The sequence below is a fragment of the Sciurus carolinensis genome, chromosome 15 (assembly GCF_902686445.1).
Source record: "Sciurus carolinensis chromosome 15, mSciCar1.2, whole genome shotgun sequence".
Lineage (NCBI taxonomy): Eukaryota > Metazoa > Chordata > Mammalia > Rodentia > Sciuridae > Sciurus > Sciurus carolinensis.
In genome coordinates, this window is record NC_062227.1 from 74,896,982 (window position 1) to 74,917,214 (window position 20,233).

The following is a 20,233-nucleotide window of genomic DNA, read 5'->3' on the forward strand; positions in this document are numbered from 1 at the left end:
CATAATCTAAATAAAATTCCTCCATTCTTCTCTCACTCCTCACCCCCAAATCCCCATTCATGAAAAGCCACCAGGGCTCCTTAGAGAAATAGCTAATGCTGGTCTAAAACATGGAAATCAAAGGTGTACCTTGGGAATCTCTTTATGCCAGAAAGCAGGGACGAATTGAAGGATTTATGGGACCATGCCAAAAGGACACAGGGGACTATTATAATAAAGGACTTGCACTAGATAAATGAGAATGACTTGATCATTGAAAGAATAATCAAGATAATGGCTGGCATTTTTTACAGAACGTGAAAAATCCATAGTAATATTCCAACAAGGGGATGGAAGGGGAAAATGTTATCTAACAAGTGTTGAAGAATCAACAGGATTAGATCACTTTGTGCAACCCCTAAAGAAATTATGGATACAGAAAGGATCATCAAAGGATGTAAAACAAATGGTGAAAGGCTTAGGCTACAGGATATTTACAGGTCTGAGTGTCATTTTCACAGGAAAAACACACCTTTTTCACTGAGAGCTGGCATCACCATCAAGTGATTCACCTTAGCAGCACCAGTATAAGAAAATGATCATATACGTTCACGCTGTGGGATAATCTGTACAAAGTTGATCTACATACCCTAAAAGAGTCAACCTAATAAAGAAAAGAAGAAAAGAGGGCAGGAGGGAAAGACTCTTCTAGAAAAAGTTAATCAAGATAATTCTTTCCACTTCCAGGTATGAATGAAAAGTCTGTACTGATCAAATTAACTCCCTAATGAGACCAACTAGAAAAGCTAAGTCTTATATTCTTCAAAGCTTTATACCATATAGTATTTTCTGAACACAGCGAAAGCCCAGACTCATGGAACAAGGAGAAAGCAGCAGTTCAGAACTTCTGGAGGCCAAATAGGGCTAGAGATTCAAAAATTGATGTTTAAGACTTGCCAAGGAGTGAGCTGGTGAACATCCTAGCCCATCAGTTTAAATTCCTTAAGGATTACGCTTAGAATACAGAGCAAACCACAAACAGACTAGCCTTTACAAAGAATGAAACCAAACCCTGAATCAGCTCAGTTCAATCTCCGATTAAACTGAACTCACCTACCATAATGTAACTAGTGCCAAGAAAAAATTAAGTCTTCTGTGAAGGAATAGAACATATCCGTAGTCTATAATTTTTCATTTGCTATATGCAGTGTTTGATCAAAAATTGTTAGCCTTGCCAGAGACAGAACAAAATGTATTACAGTTTGAAGATGAATGTATCCTGGAGGTCTGTGGGCTGAAAGCTTGGTTCCCAGGTCAGCACTATCAGGAATGGATGGAATGTTCAGGAAGTGAGACCTAATATAAGGTCCTTAGGTCACTGTGTCTGTTTCCTCAAAGGAAATTGTGGGATCCCCGTCTCCTTGGCTTCCTCATTCTTCCTTGGCTCATAATGTAAGTGGTTTTGCTCTGACACACACTCCTGCCATGATGTGATACCCTCACCAGAGGCCCAAAGCAAATGGTGCCACCAATCTTGAACTGAAACCTCCAAAACCATGAGCCAAAATAAACCTTTCTTTTACAAGTTAATTATCTCAGGCATTTTGTTATGGTAACATGAAGCTGACTAATACAAAATGACTTTTTTAAAAAGTCTACTATAACAGTCCTATAGACCACACATGACACAGATATTGAAGTTACAGACAAAAACTTTAAGGTGATTATATTAAATGTGTTCAAGAAAAACACATTTACGCTGGAAAATTTCATCAGAGAACAAAAATGAATAAAAAACTCTAATTGAAGTTTTATAAATGAAAAATACAACAAATTCAAAACTCAATATATGAATTTAATGTTACATCAGCCACTGCAGAAAAGGGCTGGACATAGTGGCACAAGCCTGTAATCCCAATAACTCGAGAGAAGTTGATGTAGGAAGATCACAAGTTAGAAGCCAGCCCCAGCAACTTAGATTCTATCTCAAAATAAAAAATAAATTAATTAAAACAAAGGGGCACGGGTGCTAGGAATGCAGCTCAGGGATAGAGCACCCCTGTGTTCAATCCCCAGTACTGAAAAAAACAGAAAAGTACTGGAAGATTGGTTTTGAGAAAATAATCAGACTGCAATAAAAGGAGGAAAAATAGAAAATACAGAAAGGATATCATATATAGGACACAGTAGTTGAAAGTTCTTGTTGGAAGGCCACCAGCCTCTGGCTCTTTTAGGTACCTACATAGCAAACCAAAGTCCAGCATAAACAATAAATGGAAACCAAAGGCTATGCCAATCAGAAACTGCCAATGAACCAATCACATGTACTTCATCTTACTTCTGCTTCAGCTATGAAAGCTCACTGCCCACGCTGCTCCAACAGCATCCTCTGAACCTCTTCCTAGTTCTAAGTGCTGCCAATTCATGAACCATTCTTTGCTCAAACTTGTTTATCTTATCTAATATTTTTTCTTTTAACACAGTGACATGATCTTGAATGCACGTCACCTACATCCCAGGAAGAATTAAAAGAATAAGCAAAGCAGCTAACTCTAAAAACATACCAATTAGTGAGGCATCATGGCACACTCCTGTGATCCCAGCTACCCTAGGCTGAGTCAGGACCATCACAAGTTCAAGCCCAGACTGAACTTAGGAAGACCCTGTCTCAAAAAATATAGAGTGCCCTGGGTTATATCTCCAGTACTATAAAAGAAAATAAAAACAAAGATATTAGCTAAAAAATTTTCAAATCATATAAAGAACATTTACTTTAATTCAACAAGCCATATGAATATCAAACAAAATAAATATGAAAAGATTATTCCTAGGCCCACAAAAAAAGAAAATCTTAAAAGGAGGCAGAAAAAAAAAACAAAGAACAACTCACACATAAATAATTGCTTTAAAAATAAATATGCAAAGCACTGTAGCCCTAGATGAAGGAAGAATTAAGGGTCCCAAAGAATAAATTCCATCAAAAAAGCAACAATAAAACTTGACAGCAAATGTTTCAACAAAGAATCGATTCCTAATGCCAACCCAAAATTCTATGCCTAGTAAAAAATGTTCTTTAAAACTGAAACATTTTTTTTGAGACAAGATCTCACTGAGGCTAGCCTCTAAATTGCAATCCTCTTGCCTCAGCTAGTGAGTCCCTGGGGTTATAGGCATGAGCCACCACAATTTGCCAAAATGATTTTTAGATTAAAAAAAAAAAAAGACCCTTAAGGAAATCATTAGTGTTAATATAATGGCTAAATTAAGATATAAAAGAAGTTCTTCAAAAAAGAAGGAGGAAGAAATCTCAGATGGAGGCAAAGAAACCCAAGAAGGAATGAAGAGTAACAGATAGAACTAACACATAAATGAGTAGGTACTGCATATAACAATTACAATAATGTCTTGGAGAATTTAAAATATATGTAGAATTTCAATATTTGATAATAGAAAAAAAGGAAATGAGCAATTAATTTTCTAAAGTCTGTACTTTGGGATATGGTAAAAACACTAATTTGTATTCAAGGCATAACTATAATCTCTATATTATAGTTTATAAAATACAAATCTATATAAAATAATATACAGAAATAATATATAATATACAATATATGAATGAATGCATGACCAAAGCTAACAGTTGAAAAATGCAGTAATTTTAAAAATTGATCCAAGAAAACAAGAGAAGAAACAAAGAAAAAAGACACATTAGACAAAGAGAAAATAGCAAGATAACAGATTTGTATCCAAAATCATTAGTAATTACAGTAAATGTAAAATGCATTAAGATACTCCATTTAAAAAGTAAATATCATCCAACTGAACAATACACGTCTTTTTAAAAGAACAACTTAAACTTAAGGACAGAGAATAGTAAAACCACAAGAATGAAATAATATATCATGCAAATCATTAGCCAAATAAAAGCTGGTGAAGCAATACTATAACAGATAAAGTGGATTCTATATGAAGAAGCATTCCAGAGTTAAAGAGGTACATTTTTTAATGATAGGAAACAACCCATTAGAAAGATATAAAAACACCAAAATATTTATATGATTTATACATAGTCTCAAAATATAGACAGCAAGAACTGACAAATACGAAGTCTTGGCAGAAGATTTTAAATGTGTTTCTCTGGGAACTGAAAGAACTTGATATATGACAAAGTCTACAGAAAAATAGATTTTACATAAGGAAGCTCTGAACAACACAATTAACAAACTTAACCTGCTTGCTATGTATAGACTGATGCACCCAACAACTGGTGAACATACATTATCATTTTCAAGTAAGTGTGGAGCATTTAGTGAATAGCCCATATGCTGGGTCATAAAGCAAAATTCAACAAATTCCACAAGTTTAAAATCATAGAAAACATTTTCTGAAGACACTAGTATTAAGCTAGATGTCAGTAAGATAACTAGAAAATACTGTTATAAATTATAAACTAAATTTTTACTAATTTTGACCCAAGAGTTGAAGAAATCACAGTGAAATTAGAAAATATTTTAACTAAAAGATAATATAGTATACCAATCTGTGGAATACACCTAAAGCCCTATTTAGAAATTCTGGTGGCTTTAATGAAAAGAAGGTTAATAATAATCAACCTTCTGATAAGCTGGAAAATGAACAGTAAAATAAGTCTACAGAACACAGAAGAAAGAAAATAACAACATGCCAAGGGTAATACATCGTGACCAACTTGAGACAGCACTACACATCCACCAGGAGGGAAGAATTTTTTTAAGTGACGATACTGTGAGTAAAGGAATAATAAAAATTCTTTCTCTCTATGGATAAATTTTATCTTGAGCCAAGTCTCTGGCTTTTTTCCCCAGGGAAAACACAGACTAGGAATGTCAGCAATTTACTAAGCTGCTTTCCTGATGGTGAAAGTGACCCTGTATCTGGAAGAGGAGATCTGGAGTAAAATGTAACTACAGGAGGGGAAGACACAGCTCTAAACAACATGGGATGCTGTGATTCACCTTGTAAGGACCTAGAAACTACACCCGTGACACACTCACTATGGAACATATTTTCTATTTGGAATATGGAGATTCTAAGTCAGGGCAGCTCTCAGCACCCACATGTTGAATATCGTTCTAAGCATGACTATTGTAGTCTCGTGAGTTTTTGATTAAGCAAAACCCAAATACTACTGAGACTGGTGATACAAATACCAAGGATATTGAGGATGTAGGCCGCTAGTGCTCTTACACTACTTATGGGAAAGTAAAACAGAACAACCGACTTTTAGGTAGTATTTACAAACTTAAACTTCCTCATCATTGCACAGCAATGATGTGTTTTTATTCATAATAGCACAAAATAGGAAACAAAACAAGTGTCCATCAATGATAGAATGGTAAATATAAATGTTGTACATTCTTATACAGACTGCTACACAGCAGTGAAAAGGACCCCACTACTGTGTCACACAAAGACATAGATAAATCCCTTCTAGTCCAGCAAAAGAAGCTGAATCCAAGAATGTACTCTGTAAAAGTTCAAAAACCAGCAAAAATAATCTACAATAAAGAAATTTTAAACAAATTACATTTGGGGTGGTAGACGGTAACGAGGAAGCTAGTAGCAGTCTATTATTAGAGGGGAGAAAGCAACTAGACCCAGGAGTTAACAACTGATGACTCAGGGCTCAAGGTATGGTATGCAGGTATGCACTGTATAGTTCTTCCAACTTCTCTGAAAATGTGAACAGTACCAAAGCAAAAAGTTGGTGCAGGGGACATATACATACTGAAACCTCCCAAGCACAACTGTGAAGTATATATGAAAGCACTACAAGTTAGATGACTTACATGCTAAATGGAAACTGTGCCAAATAGTGTTTTCTCTTAGGTAACAATAATTCATCCTTCAAGAAAATCATAGAAATAAATCCTTTACCTTCTAAAAATTGAAACAGGCAAACTGAAGACTGATGACAAAGAAGGCTTACTGGTAGGATTAATAGACCTATTTATAAAAGAAAAATGAAAAGAAACAATTTAGACCTAAGTTTAATCTAACAATAACCTATTTTACTTCTTTGACTAAAAATGAAATCAAGACTTCAACTGGATCGATCATTTAGTATAGTTACATGTTTGCTACTACTTGAATTTGCTTATGAAGAGTAAGTTGTGCTTTCCTTTTAAAATCTCATATAGTAAACAATGCACATAATGAAGTGGGTATACTAGTAGGTGGACTCAATGTGCCCCTTCCCACTGATGCTGCTCAAGATCAATATTAATCAGATATTATTATACTAAACATTTTCTCATATTTTTAAGTAATAAAACATTAAAGAAAAATCAACAAGGTTGAAGATATGTACTAAAAATATATTCATGACAAAAATCACTACAGCGATTTTTCAATTTTATATTTACAAATATTCAAAACTAAAATTTCAGAGAGACCTTTTGACCAAATTGGCTTTCTAATAACTGCTTACTCAAACCAAAAATCATAGAACATATGTTCAGCATGGAAAGTCTCAAAATTTAAAAAGTTCCATGTACTATTACATAAGACTGCAGCAAAACCTTAAACACTTAAGAATAAAAAACACACAAATTCTTGCATCTCACCACATGTCCATTCTTGATACTTCATCGAATAACAGAAGACAAAACAATGCTCCAACTTCTGTCACTATAGTAGAATCTTCATTAAATATCAAGGATACTGAAGAATAGAAAGGAATGTAACTTTATATTTTTACTTCCAGAAAGAATGAACTTCAAATTTAAAATATCTTAATTTGAAGGGAAGAGATATGCAGCATTATCCAAGAAAAACTGACATCACTAAAACTCTGGCTCTCAAACGGTCAAATGTATGAAAATCACTTGGAGGGCTTATTAAGCAGTTTCTAATTCAGTCTGCTGAAGGTGGAGCCTGCCTACCTGAATTTCTAGTAAGTTCCAGAGAATGCAGACAATGCTGGCCTAGGAGTGATACCTGAGACCCACTCACTAAATACTGTATGGTTTTAGGTAATCACAGAAGCAAACTGACATTTTCCAGGAGAGCTCTGCCAAATCATTTAATTCCAAATAAAATTTTCTCACTAAAAGGTCCTCTGTATTGTAACTGTTGTCTGTACTACAAACATGTAACCTTAGAACTTGGAGTCAATTTTAAAACACTGTGTTTAAAGCTATGCTGTTGTTCTGGTTTTGTTTCCTGTTTACCGTGGCCATATGATGGAAAGGGACATGGTCTGTACTAAAAGACACAATGCTAAGCACACCACCACTTCCTATCAAGTTAAACGGTCCGGTGAAACCCTTTAGCATCAATAAGCCTCAGCTTCTATTCTACAATGCTCCCAATTTCAGTGCCTGAAATCTACCGTATTCTAAGCAAACAGGAATGGTATTATTCCAGTAAGTAATAACATACTACAAAACTTGCAAAATCAGGGAAGAAGAAACAAGAAATTAGTTTCTTTGGTTTTTTTTTAGAAATTAGTTTTAAAAGAAGATATTTTCCTAAATGCAAGAAAATAGCATTATAAACTGGCATAATAAAAACATCCCAATAATCTACAAAATAAAGTAATGGGGAATCATGTAAGATTTTAATCTATGATAAACATTTTCTCAGTGGAGTTAAAATAAGTCAAAAAATTTCCAAATACCTAAGAAATTGCTAGAATACAATTGCCCATGATTTGGGTAACAAACAGATTTAGATCTGTAGCTTACACTATATACCCAAATTAATTCTAGATAAAGAATTTTTTAAACAATATTTTGAACATATTAGGAGAAAGTACAGGAGTATATGGCAGCACAGAAAATAGACTGAAGAAGTATAATAGTTAAGTAACCGCTCAGACACCATGGTTTGAATTTCAAATTTTATGTCATGACAGAAGCCGTTATTATACTTCAGGATTAGGAATTAACTTAGACATCATTTATTAGCAACTTGGCCATTCTGGAATTAGAAAAGCTCCTATTCAGAAAAATGACAAAAAACAACTGCCCTAACAGAAAAACATATTTTCCACAACATATTTAAATTTATTTCTGGTTTAAAATACGATATGTAAGAAATGACAGAAAGATTGGAAGAAAATTAAAAACAAGCATAAGGGTGTATATATATATATATATATATATATATATATATATGTGTGTGTGTGTGTTATAAAAGTAACCCTGAGTCACTAAAAAGAAATCAAATACACCTGAAAAATAGGCAATTCAAAAATCAGAAAATTGAAAATATATAAAAAGATAATGAACTGCTCTAAAATAAATAGACACATAATAATGAGATATTATTTTCATCTATAATAATAAAGAAAAATTTGAAATGAGACATTCAGGGGTAGCAGAGTTGAGAAAGAAGCCTTTTCAGCACCACTAACGAGAAAGATCTGGAGACGAATTTCCCAGTGCTGATAACATAGGTCACAACATACGCACAAAGATGATCATGCAAATGCTACTGTCATGTTGAAAAACCTGCAACAAGTGTCCAGTAAAAGAGCAAACTGAAACTCTGAAGCACCATACAGTTGCTTTATAGGTTTTCATTTTTAAGAAAGTAGATTTATATGTGATAATATGGAAAGATATTCAAGATATATTTTTAGTTGAAAAAAGGAAGCAATACAATAGTGAAGTATACAGTTTGGAAAGTACAAAATGTAAATATAGAAAAGTTTACTCCAGATAACACTTGGCCAATGATTATTAGAATATTCTTCTCTGGAGCTAATAAAAGGAGAAAATAAAAATTTTCAGAACTTTAATTTGTATGTGCATTATATGATACTTTATAATGAAAATGGGATGTGTGTGTCATACCTTAAAACACAGAGATCAGAAGTCTGAGTTATTCTGCCTCTACCATATATCTGGTTATGACTTTGGCCAAATTGCTAATCTCTCCAGTCCTCAATTTCCTCACTCTGTGATGGTGTAATAAATGATGTCTAAGTTAATTTCTATTCCTAAAATATGGTAATGGCTTCTGTCATGACAATTTGTAATTCAAAGCATGGTGTCTAAGAGCTTATTCATTATACCCCTTCAATCTGTTTTCCACTACCGAAGAATAATCTTCCTTAAGTATGTATTCCCGTTTACAACCTTCACTGGCTTCTCACTGCCATTTAATAAGACCTGCAGTCTCAGCATGAAGTGACCTCCTTGTGTCATTCCACCATTTCCCCAGAACTCTCCAAACCCAGTTGTTCCCCACCAACCACATTAAACGCATCATTATTTCTCACATAAAACCAGGTCTCCCTCTCTTTGGCAGTCAATCCCCTCTATCTGAACTCCCATTCATTTCAGAAGTTCAGACTTAGAAACACATTTCCTGGAAGCATTATCTGATGTTTTTCCATCACCTGATCTACCCAGTATTTTCCTCTGGTGCCGGGTATTCATATACTGTGTTTTATATTTATTTACCAAAATCTCTATTATATGATCCCTGAGGACCCATTTGCCATTTTTATCAATAGAACCCAAAGGCCAACCACTGTACCTAACACATAATATGTGTTCAATAAATGTTTACTGAGGGTTGGATTTTTCTGGTTGGGCAGTTAGTTGAAAAATTAATTTTGTCCTGAAACTAATCCATTAATGAGAGATATTGTAATTCATGCTCAGATTCATTGAAGTATTTTTCATAAACACTGATGATATAGAGAAATTGTTAAATACTAAAGGGCTTACAGATTACACTACCATGCTTCTGAATTCAAGAGGTACTGGTGAATTCAACAGGTACTGGTAAATTCATTGATTATAAAATGCAAGCAAAAATTATAAATGAAAGGTAAAACTAGAGGCTAAATTCAACTGAATAAGTTAAAAGGAAGACAGTTATTAACACAACTAAGAAGAACTAGAAATTCAATCACAGCTCTTTCAGATGATTAGTCTAATTTAACCTTATAAAAATTTCACATTCCACGGAAAATTTTATAAGCCTAAACACAATATGTCTGTTATTTGATTTGGACTTTTACCAAATAAACTTATATAAACTATGTCCAATTCACTTGAGCAGCAGAAATCATCAGGAAAAAATAACACTTTCATGCAATTACTATATTCTAATTACATATTTTGAACATAAATCTCATTTATCTCCAACATAAGATATTTGACCAAGATGCCTCATGTAGAATATTTAAAAACATGATCTAGAGCTCGCTTCGGCAGCACATATACTAAAATTGGAACGATACAGAGAAGATTAGCATGGCCCCTGCACAAGGATTACATGCAAATTCATGAAGCATTCCATAATTTTAAGGAGGGACTTTACAGACGGAGAGAGGGGTAATAGGGGCGGGGGAGGAGGAAAAATAACAGAAAGAATCGAACATCATTACCCTATGTAAGTGTATGATTACACAAATGGTACGCCTCTACTTCATGTACAACCAGAGAAATGAGTTGTACCCCATTTGTTTACAATAAAAAATAAAAATAAAAATAAAAACAACGATCTAAACCTTTGGGAAATAAAATACTATAGAACATTACCAAGGTATCTTGAGAACAGTCAGAAAAGACGCAACTACATAAGATTGTTCTACACACATTATTAAACTAAAACAGACTTTCTTTCCCCAATATCACATTTAAAAATTTAAATAGAATAAATCCTTAGAGTCTCTCAGGATGGTCTATTTTCCATCTCTCACAGGTTGGATTTATAACCTTGATGCTAGTCTCATAACATCACTGGCTACCTCAAGAAAGGTTCCAGAATCTGACAGTAGAAGCAAAACAAGAAAAAAGGAAACAGATACTGGGGGAAAAAAAAAAAAAAAAGGTGGGGTGGGGGAAAGTAATGGCAGCAGCTATAGCTTTACTTCTTTACAGACCAAAGTTTCGCACCTGAGCACCAAAGGGCTGGTCTACATAAGTCACAAAGAGTAAGCAACGGAATCAGCATCTCTAGCTCTAGGTCCAGCTCTAAGGCCCACCCAGCAACAGGACCACAGGGAAACCCCCACAGAAGTAGCAAATGCTCTCACTGTGAGCAGATTTCAGCAGCATACTAAGAGACTTTGTTGTTCCATTGATAAGACGGGGGAAGCAAATGCTACCGACAGAAGAATAAACACAAGATTTAAGACCAGTCTCATTATTAGCAGCATTTATGTTATTCACCTCTGAATAACAGAGTCAAGAGAGAAGACTGCTGTGACAGGGAAACACGCATGATTGGATCCGCACACAGAACTTTCCTCAGGAGTGTGAGGCAGGGCTGAATCAAACATTCTACAACCTGGCAGGAGGGAAAACACACCATTATTGTACCTTCGCCACACCTAAGGTGAGATAAAAAGTATCATATCTTCTTCTAAACTTTACACTTTGTCATCAAAGTCATGTGAAATATTAGTAATTACTTTCTGCTTATATATGCTTCTACTTACATATGGCTATACTTCTACATACATATCTTCTGGATATGTGTTTTGTATTATGCATTATAAATGAACATAGTGGTGGGATTTGTTGTTACATATTTATACATGCACACAGTATTACATATAATTTGGTCAATATTCTAAAAGGAATTTTAAGATTAGTTTTCATTTACAGAGACGCCACTTTTAGAAATTTAAAAAAAAAAAAAAAAGAATGAGATAGTGTGACTATTACTTAGGATTTAAAATCTAAGTACCCATCCAAACTCAGCTAAATTTAGTATCAGAATTAATACCATCACCAATAAATACATCTAAACATTAAACATTAGACTTACCTTGCCATCTTGACTCACACATTCATTTAAATACTCAATTATCCTGTCAATTAGGCATGACTTTTTCACTGCAGCATGCATTTTAATATCTACAAATTTTAAAAAAGTCATTAAAATTTAAAGAACTTTTTTCAGTTTTAAAAACATTTTGAAATATGTAAAACTGGTATACACAGTTTTCAGACTATTAAAAATAGTCACATCTGGCATTGAAATTGGAGGATAAAAACCTTTAACTTTTGACTTTATATACATCTGTAAAATGTGAAAACACTTAAGTAATGTAACTTACCTTTGTAACCCAAAAAGGAATTAAAAAAGAATACTTGCATGAACTAGTACAGACTCTTGAGTATTATAATTTTAAGTGTACAAAACAATCTCTTACTTGTGCATGGCAAATTATCTTCTTTATATTGTTTCACTAACAATTTGTTTTCTTTTCCAACTTCATCACCTCAAAATATTTAGAATTCTCCACAAGCTAATGTACAAATGAGTTCTAATAACATTTTTCAATAAAAAAATCTGTCTTCAAATTATTAACAGCAAATATAAAGGAAAGAGATTTTAGTGTACTTTATGTATTTCTAAAGAATATGAACATGAATATGTTCACATATTACATTTGTAATAAGAAGTCATAAGAATTTTTATACACATGTACACATGTTACTAGAACCAGGAACTCTAGTTATTTATAAATTAGTTGGAAGTAGTTAACAACTAGCAGGCAAATTTTCTTCTATATTATCACTAAAAAAACACAAACGCACACATACTGATACTGAATTGCAGCTCTCACTGTAACTACCTTCAACTACTACTTAGAAAAAAAAAAAAAAAAAAGATTTCCATTAGTCCCAGTATTTTTTGGTTTTGTTTACGTATTTTTGGTACCAGGACTGAACCCAAGGACACTAAACCACTCAGCCACATCCCCAGTCCTTTTTATTTTTTATTTTAAGACAGTGTCTCACTAAGTTGCTTAAGGCATCACCAAGTTGCTGAGGCTGGCTTTAACTCAGAATCCTCCTGCCCCCTGAGCCACTGGGATTACAGGAGTGCACCACTGTGCCCTGCATTACTGGTTTTTGTTTTGTTTTGTTTTGTTTTATTTTAAGTAAACCCTTAAAGAAAACAACAACTACAGTGCATTATTTTTATTTTACCTATCTATAAAAACACTGTTTGATTCATTTTGAGTAAATTGTACAAACTGAAAACAACGCATACCAGGTAAATGAAGAGAGGAAATAAATTTTACTGTCAGAATTCTATCAACATTTGAGAATATAATTCTATCAAATGACATACTATGGATCAAATTAAGATAATCTACCAGACCAGCAAACATTTTCTGTAAAGAAACAGTAAATATGTTAGGCTTTGTTGGTCACATATGGTCGCTGTCATATACTCTTTGGTCTTGGTTTCTAACAATTCTAAAGATACAAAAACCACTCTAAATTTGAAGTCTAGAAAAAACACAACAAACAAACAATAAACAAGCCACAGGCTAGACGTGACCCACAAATTGTACTCTTCCAAGACCTGACACTACTACCCACAGCAATCTCAAATTCTATCAGAAGCAGCACAGACATTACCTTGCAGAATCACAGTTAACTGTTCTGCAGCTGACTTTCTCAAAACAACATCAACATCATCTGAGGTGAAGATTTCATATACCTTTTTAACAGTGTCCACCTACAAACCAAAAAATAAAAAGTTAATTTTCACCTGCTCAATTCTCTAATAAAATTTTACAGTTTATACTAAAAGACCAAAAGTTGGAAAAGTTAACTTACTTAAGTAACTGATATATTTACATATAAATTTGGAACAGTGGTGTGGTAGGTCAGAGAATAACTTTGGGTCTAAAACAAAAAGTCATTATGTCAATAGGTCTCTCTTCTTAATGTACATTTTGCCAGGAAGTTATTCATAACCTAATCAATCATCAGTCACCTTGAGCACTTGACAGGAAACACCCATGTTTCCCAACATCTCTATAAATCACACCAGGCTAACTTGCAAAGGGCCTCCTGAACTTATAATTCAGGACCTCCCTCTTGCCCTGGAAAACCACCAGGTGAAAATGACCTGGCCCTTTATCTTCCCTACCTCCTGAAAGACCCTGAAACAGACAGGTCCAATGAAGTGACAAGTACTGATACTGGCTCACTTCATGGCAGCACAGAATCTGCAATATCAAAACCAGCAGTATGAAAACAACAAAGACATTCTTTCTTCCTCCCATCCAGTGCTACTATCTAGCCCGAGCCTGACTAAGGACTCACTAAAGACAGATTCTCCCTCCCCATCTTCCTCCCAACTATACACAAGACAAATAAGTGACTATCAGTGGCTTACTGCAAACTGATTCCCCAACCAGACCTTGTATGTGGTCAGAGGAAGATTCTCCAGTCCTCCTACCAGGACTGTGATCTGGCCCTTAACATTCAGATTAGAAGAAAACTAATGCGTTTCCCCTTTAGGAAAAAAAAAAAAGTAAAAAACTGCACCGGCACCCAGAGTTTATCTAAATTTAAATCTTAAATAAAATCTGACACACTGGAAACTTGAAGTGAAATGAAAAACTACAAAACACAGGAATGTATCAATGAAGATAATGATCAGCTTTCTTCAGACTTTTCTTTCAGTTCCCTGGTTAAAGACAGGGAAATGGATGCTAAACTTCTGAAGCTATTTAAGATTTAGAAAAGAAGACTGACAACAACAACAAAAATCTCAGAAACACTGTAAAATTTAAGAGAAACTGCCTCTGCATCCTATGTTATTTTTTTCTTTGTGATGAAGAGGCTGAAACATTTTGTCGAAAGAACTTTTCAATTTTTCAACTTTTCAATTCCAACATAAGAAGAATTTCCAATAGTTTTTATGTTAGTTATATTTATTATAAATTCATCACAAAATTTCTTTTTACTAAATTCACCTTATGCTATATTTAAGACACTATTCAAAATAATTTACATATCCAGTATATACACTAAATTAAAAGGAACATAATCCCTGGTATGCAGTAGTCACTCAGAACATACTTGGTCAACTAACAAATGTATCTAGAAGTTGGAAGAACCCAGAACACAATTTAAACCCACCTAAATCACCACCAACCTCTTTGTCCCCACCCAGAACATATATCCTGAAGAATGTCACATAAAATATGTGATATACAAATGTGTCAAATAATCACACAGTAAAAACTAAAAAGTCATGGTTACCTTAATAAGCAAGTCTTTTCTGTCATCCAGTTTGAGTTCAATAGGTTTCTTCACAATAAATAGATTAGTAACTCTGGAAAGAAGTCTGGCATTTATAAAAGGGCGTTTTGTATCAGCCCCTTCTTCACTGGTGAGATGAACTGCTAAAAGCTTTAGAGCTAGTGAACGGACCCTAAAAACACAAAGTACTTAAGTCAATACTTTATAATATAAAATATGTAAAAGGTCCATAATTTCCAAGAATTATTGTATGTCAACACAGCAAATTAGTCATTAATACTGCCTTGCCAAAAATATTTTCCTTTTTCCATTAAATTATTTCATATACAACCACAATTATTTATTCAATTCAAAATAAACATCCAAAATAAGGAACTACCAATAAAACTCACTGAGATTAAACAGCACAAATAAGAATCTGCAAATTAAATTTGTAACATCTGACTTCAAATCTAGTGATCTATTTCAATCTCAAGAAGGACCAAATTCATGACCAAATTCCAAATAATTATATAAATCTCTAGGAGAGTAATTAAGTTAGTAGTTAAAGTATAATATTATTACAATTTATGAAAATGTTCTTATATGAGGGTCAAACAGATTCCTCTCAAAATTCTTTATGTAAAATGAAACAATTAAAATCAGTTAAATGGGGAGGTGAGAGGTTTTCAAGAAAAAATTCAAAACTCCATGCCAGTAGACAATGCACTGAAAAACAGAAAACCATCCAGTAGACAAAGGTCACTGGTGGGAAAAACTAGAATAAATATGTCACCTGTCACTCCTCTGGTAGGTTCTCCAATTACCTGGAAATGGGACATATTTTAAGTAATAGGACAAGCTGCCAGGTTTTAGTCCAGCAGACTAGAAGGGTTACCTTCTGTTTGTGGACCTGTCACCTTTAAGTCCCCTAAATTGTTAGTTAACATTTATCTCACTTTATTAAAACCAATAATAAGGTATAATTGATAATAAGATCTATCTTCCCAATTATAGGCCAAATTCTGGAAGGGCAGGGCCCAAGTCTGTGTTGACATTCCCACATTTGACCACAGCTCATAAGCAAATGGGAGACACTCAAACACCTTCTGAAACTAATAGCAGGTATTTACTACATTATTACTAACAGATTTCAGCTCTAGAAGACTAACACACACTCTAAGATGGTATGAGAAGTCAGGGAAACTTTCTCCCTCTCAAATTTGCTGAGTTACCTCATGCAAACTTAGCAAGGATAGAACATGGAAACTGGATGTTTTGCTATGGTGCACAATTGTAATCCTGCAACTCAGGAGGCTGAGTGACATAGGAGGATTGCTTGAGCCAGGAATCTGAGACAAGCCTGGGCAACACAGAAGACCCAGTAGGGAGAAGGGGATTGGGAGGAAGGAGAGGCTACACATGTACTTGTTCCTTTCTTCCAAACCAATAAATAGTACCTATATTAACATTTGGGATTCTAAATATATGGACAGTTTCAACGCCTAGCAAAGAAGAGAAGAGACAGAAAAATGTAAAGCAGATTTTCAGTCTTTTGGGTATAAACCAAGGAGTGGGATAGCTGGGTCAAATGGTGGTTCCATTCCAAGTTTTCTAAGGAATCTCCATATTGCTTTCCTGAGTGGCTGCACTCATTTGCAGTCCCACTAGCAATGTATGAGTGTACTTTTTTCTCCATATCCTCACCAACACTTATTGTTGCTTGTATTCTTGATCACTGCCATTCTGACTAGAGTGAGATGATACCTTAGAGTAGTTTTGATTTGTATTTCTTGAATTATTAAAATCTGCATACTATAGTGATGCAGCCACATCAGTGTTCATAGCAGTTCAATTCATAATAGCTAAGATATGGAATCAACACAGATGCCATTCAGTAGATGAATGAATCAAGAAACTGTGGCATATATACACAATGGAATATTACTCAGCCTTAAAGGAAAACAAAATTATGGCATTTGCAGGTAAATGGATAGAGTTGGAGAATATCATGCTAAGCAAAATAAGCCAATCCCATAAAACCAAAGGCCAAATGTTTTCTCTGATATGTGAATGCTGATCCATAATGGGGGTTGGGGGATGAATGGAGGAACTTTGGATTAGGCAGAGGGGAGTGAGAGGAGGAAAGGGGGAAGAGGGTGGGAAAGATGGTGGAATGAGATTGACATCATTAAACTAAGTACCTGTATGACTGCACGAATGGTGTGACTCTGCGTCATATACAACCAGAGAAACAAATAGTTGTGCTCCATTCATGTACAATGAATTGAAATGCATTCTGCTGCCATGTATAACTAATTAGAACAAATAAAAACTTAAAAATGAAGAAAAATGTAAAGCATATCTTTATGCATCTTCTTCTCTGACATAAATTTGGTATATTTTTAGGTTTAGCACAGGGTAGCAAAATTCAGTTGTCCTAATACATGTATCCAATTCTCTCACTGTACTTTTTGAGTACTTTTAGGTATAAGGTACTCTATGATTTCTGAGGACATAAAGATTGACCAATAATAGGGTTCCTGCCTACCTGGAGTTTACAGAATTAATGGGACAGGACAGAATTAATCATATAAGGAAAATGAATATGTAATTCAAATCATTTTAAGTTCTTTATAATACAGAATTACCCTACCCAGAAAGTCCTGGCCTCCTCCTCAGCTCCTGCAGACATCCTGCCTCTTAAGAGTGTCTTTGTTGACCTGGGGACCTTGGGTCCTCTCAAGTGAACAAGAAATACACTTCCACTGTGTTAAATCGCTGAAGTGGGGGGTCTGTTAGAATAAATAATAATTCTACACTAGTATTGACAAACACGCTGCCCAGGAACTATGGGAATACATGTGGAAGCCAGTTCCATTCGCCCTAGTTTTTCTATAACTCTACTCTGTACACTCTACAGATATTTTTTAGATTCTCTTCCATTTGATTTTACTCCTTCCATTCCCTTAATGCTTTATTTCTACATACTTTATTTTTCAGTCTGATCATCTGTTTCCAAATAAACTGCTATATTATCCTAATGTAAGGTTTACAGAAAAAAATTAGTCACTGTCAAAAGAATGTCCGCTTATTCCTGTCAGTCTTTCCTTTTCTAAAAAATTTATTTTGTAGTTGTAGATGGACAGAATGCCTTTATTTTATTTGTTTATTTTGATGTGGTGCTGAGGATCAAACCCAGTGCCTCACACGTGCTAGGCAAGTGCTCTGCCACTGAGCGACAGCCCCAGCCCCCGCCAGCCTCTTCGATCGACTCTTCTTCATCACTGTTGTCCACGTTGACTTACACTTATTTCTCTTCTCAATTAGGGAAAATCTAACCACTGTTACCTGAAGAGAGCAACAGTGAAGATTCATACTGCACTGACAGAAAGGGACGGAAAGCAAATTGCTCCTTTTCTTTTACTTAAAAATATTGACTCTAACAATGGTCAAGGAAAAGACCTTTTTAGTTTCTCACAAACTGAGGTTAAAATATATTCATAACTCTACTTTATGAAGCAACTGGCCCCACTTTTATCTGTTCTAATTTTCAGAACAGATGTTTAAAAAAGGATTATTCTAAGAACTAAAAATTTCTAAAGAGAAAATGGGAGTACACTATAATTTTCCAACATACTGATCTCCATGATTCTCCAGCTTGCCTACCACACTAGTGAACACCACCGAGCAGCAGGACTTCAGACTGATCTGGCAAGGGATAACTAGGCGATAAAATGGATGAAATGTTTCAGGAAAATATCTAGAATGCCTTGCATCTGCCTGATTTCACATATTAGTTTCTTCCATCAATAACGCAGAATAATCTTCCATTACATTCATTAGTTCCATGCTACTTCAGATTGATATAATTGCTACACTTCCTTAGAAGGTTTCCATTTATCCTTTATATATTCAAAACATCACACTGTACTCACGATGGCTTTTTCACTAGCAAAAGTCGCAGGATAGACTTCAGCTGGGTAGTACAAGGGAGGATGCCTTCTCCTGCCTCAGAACCCGCTTTGCTCAGAAGAAGAATGCAGTTACCCAAAGAGTCTTCTGGGTCGGCATAACCCTAACAAATTTTTAAGAGAAATTCTTATTTAATTTTATACATATTAGCTTTTCAACCTAAAAATAATAATTGTATAACTCAAAAATTATAATAAACTCATAATAATTATCATGCAACTCATAAACTTCTTTTAATTCAACTGAATAAAACAGTGACTTTTTGAAATAACCTATATAAAGCAAGGAGTCTAAATAGAACTGTATTTACAAAAAAGGAACAACTGTATTTAAACAATAATACTAAAGAAGAAATTATGCCAACCTTCTTGAAACTTAAAGATTTCTCTATTTTCCAAGATGCCCGTGGTGGCACCTCCCCTAGAGGAGGTACTTCACTCTGTGGTAAAAGGGAATGACACAAACACTGTGCGCATGGCACAGGTCCTGTGAGCCTCAGTGACGGAGGCCTGGGTCCTAAGCACCAGGGTTCTCCTGAAAATGCACTGTGCCTATGATGGTATCTCCTATCTGAGGGAGGTAGGGATCTGAACTTCCCTCACCCTTCTTACACCCAGAAAGACTGCTCAGAAAGCATTGTTTCTAAGAGCTTGTTAATCAAGAAATCACTCTAACCATACACATGCACAAATAGAATTCATGAGGCAGATGAGTAATGTAATCAACATCTGGTTAGAAAGCACTGGTAGCTATGCATAAAATCCTTTATAAAAGGTTGGGCTCTGTTTTTCACATCAATACTAAGAGCCCACACCTCACTTTTTAACCTCCCGCTCAGATGCATAAAGGGTACAGGGACAAATTAGCTCTCTTGTTTAACCTTCTCTGCCAGAAGCAGGACAGCACCCCTTCCTGTCCACTTGTCCACACGCCTTCACAGCCTCTCTTCATTTTTCTCACAACATGACAGTTATGCTGCCTGCATGCTTTTAAATCAATCACATTCAGCCAAAGGTGAACTGCACAGGGTACCTGCAGGACTGGAATGACAGGACAGAGGGACTCGATAAGCTTGTTCCAGGTCAGTGGTGTCATCATCAGTCGTCCCTGAAGCAGATACAGCAGAATGGCCTTGGCAGCAGCATTCACCTGCTCAACAACAGACGCAATGATCCAACAACACAGGCTGTCCCACTCACGTACCGGCGACGCTGCACACAGTGGAGAAAGGTGCCACAACGAGCACCTCTGCCTTAGCCGTCCCCACTTCCTCAGCG

General features: G+C 35.0%; 1 protein-coding gene and 1 non-coding gene across 3 annotated transcripts in view; one reads left to right on the forward strand and one right to left on the reverse strand.

The window, feature by feature from the left end:
- Nucleotides 1-20,233, reverse strand: part of Rttn (rotatin) — a 180,533-nt gene that overhangs the window by 114,040 nt on the left and 46,260 nt on the right. For both annotated transcript variants that reach the window (XM_047526590.1, XM_047526589.1), the window contains exons 16-23: nt 19,989-20,105; nt 18,920-19,059; nt 15,003-15,174; nt 13,365-13,464; nt 11,755-11,843; nt 11,154-11,271; nt 6,585-6,681; nt 5,896-5,964 (exon numbers count right to left, since the gene is read on the reverse strand). In XM_047526590.1, coding sequence (XP_047382546.1) covers nt 5,896-5,964; nt 6,585-6,681; nt 11,154-11,271; nt 11,755-11,843; nt 13,365-13,464; nt 15,003-15,174; nt 18,920-19,059; nt 19,989-20,105 — 902 coding nt within the window. The remainder of the gene's footprint in view (nt 1-5,895; nt 5,965-6,584; nt 6,682-11,153; nt 11,272-11,754; nt 11,844-13,364; nt 13,465-15,002; nt 15,175-18,919; nt 19,060-19,988; nt 20,106-20,233) is intronic.
- On the forward strand, nt 10,178-10,284 carry LOC124965881 (U6 spliceosomal RNA). The gene has a single exon (XR_007105264.1). It is a non-coding gene; the product is annotated as a U6 spliceosomal RNA (small nuclear RNA).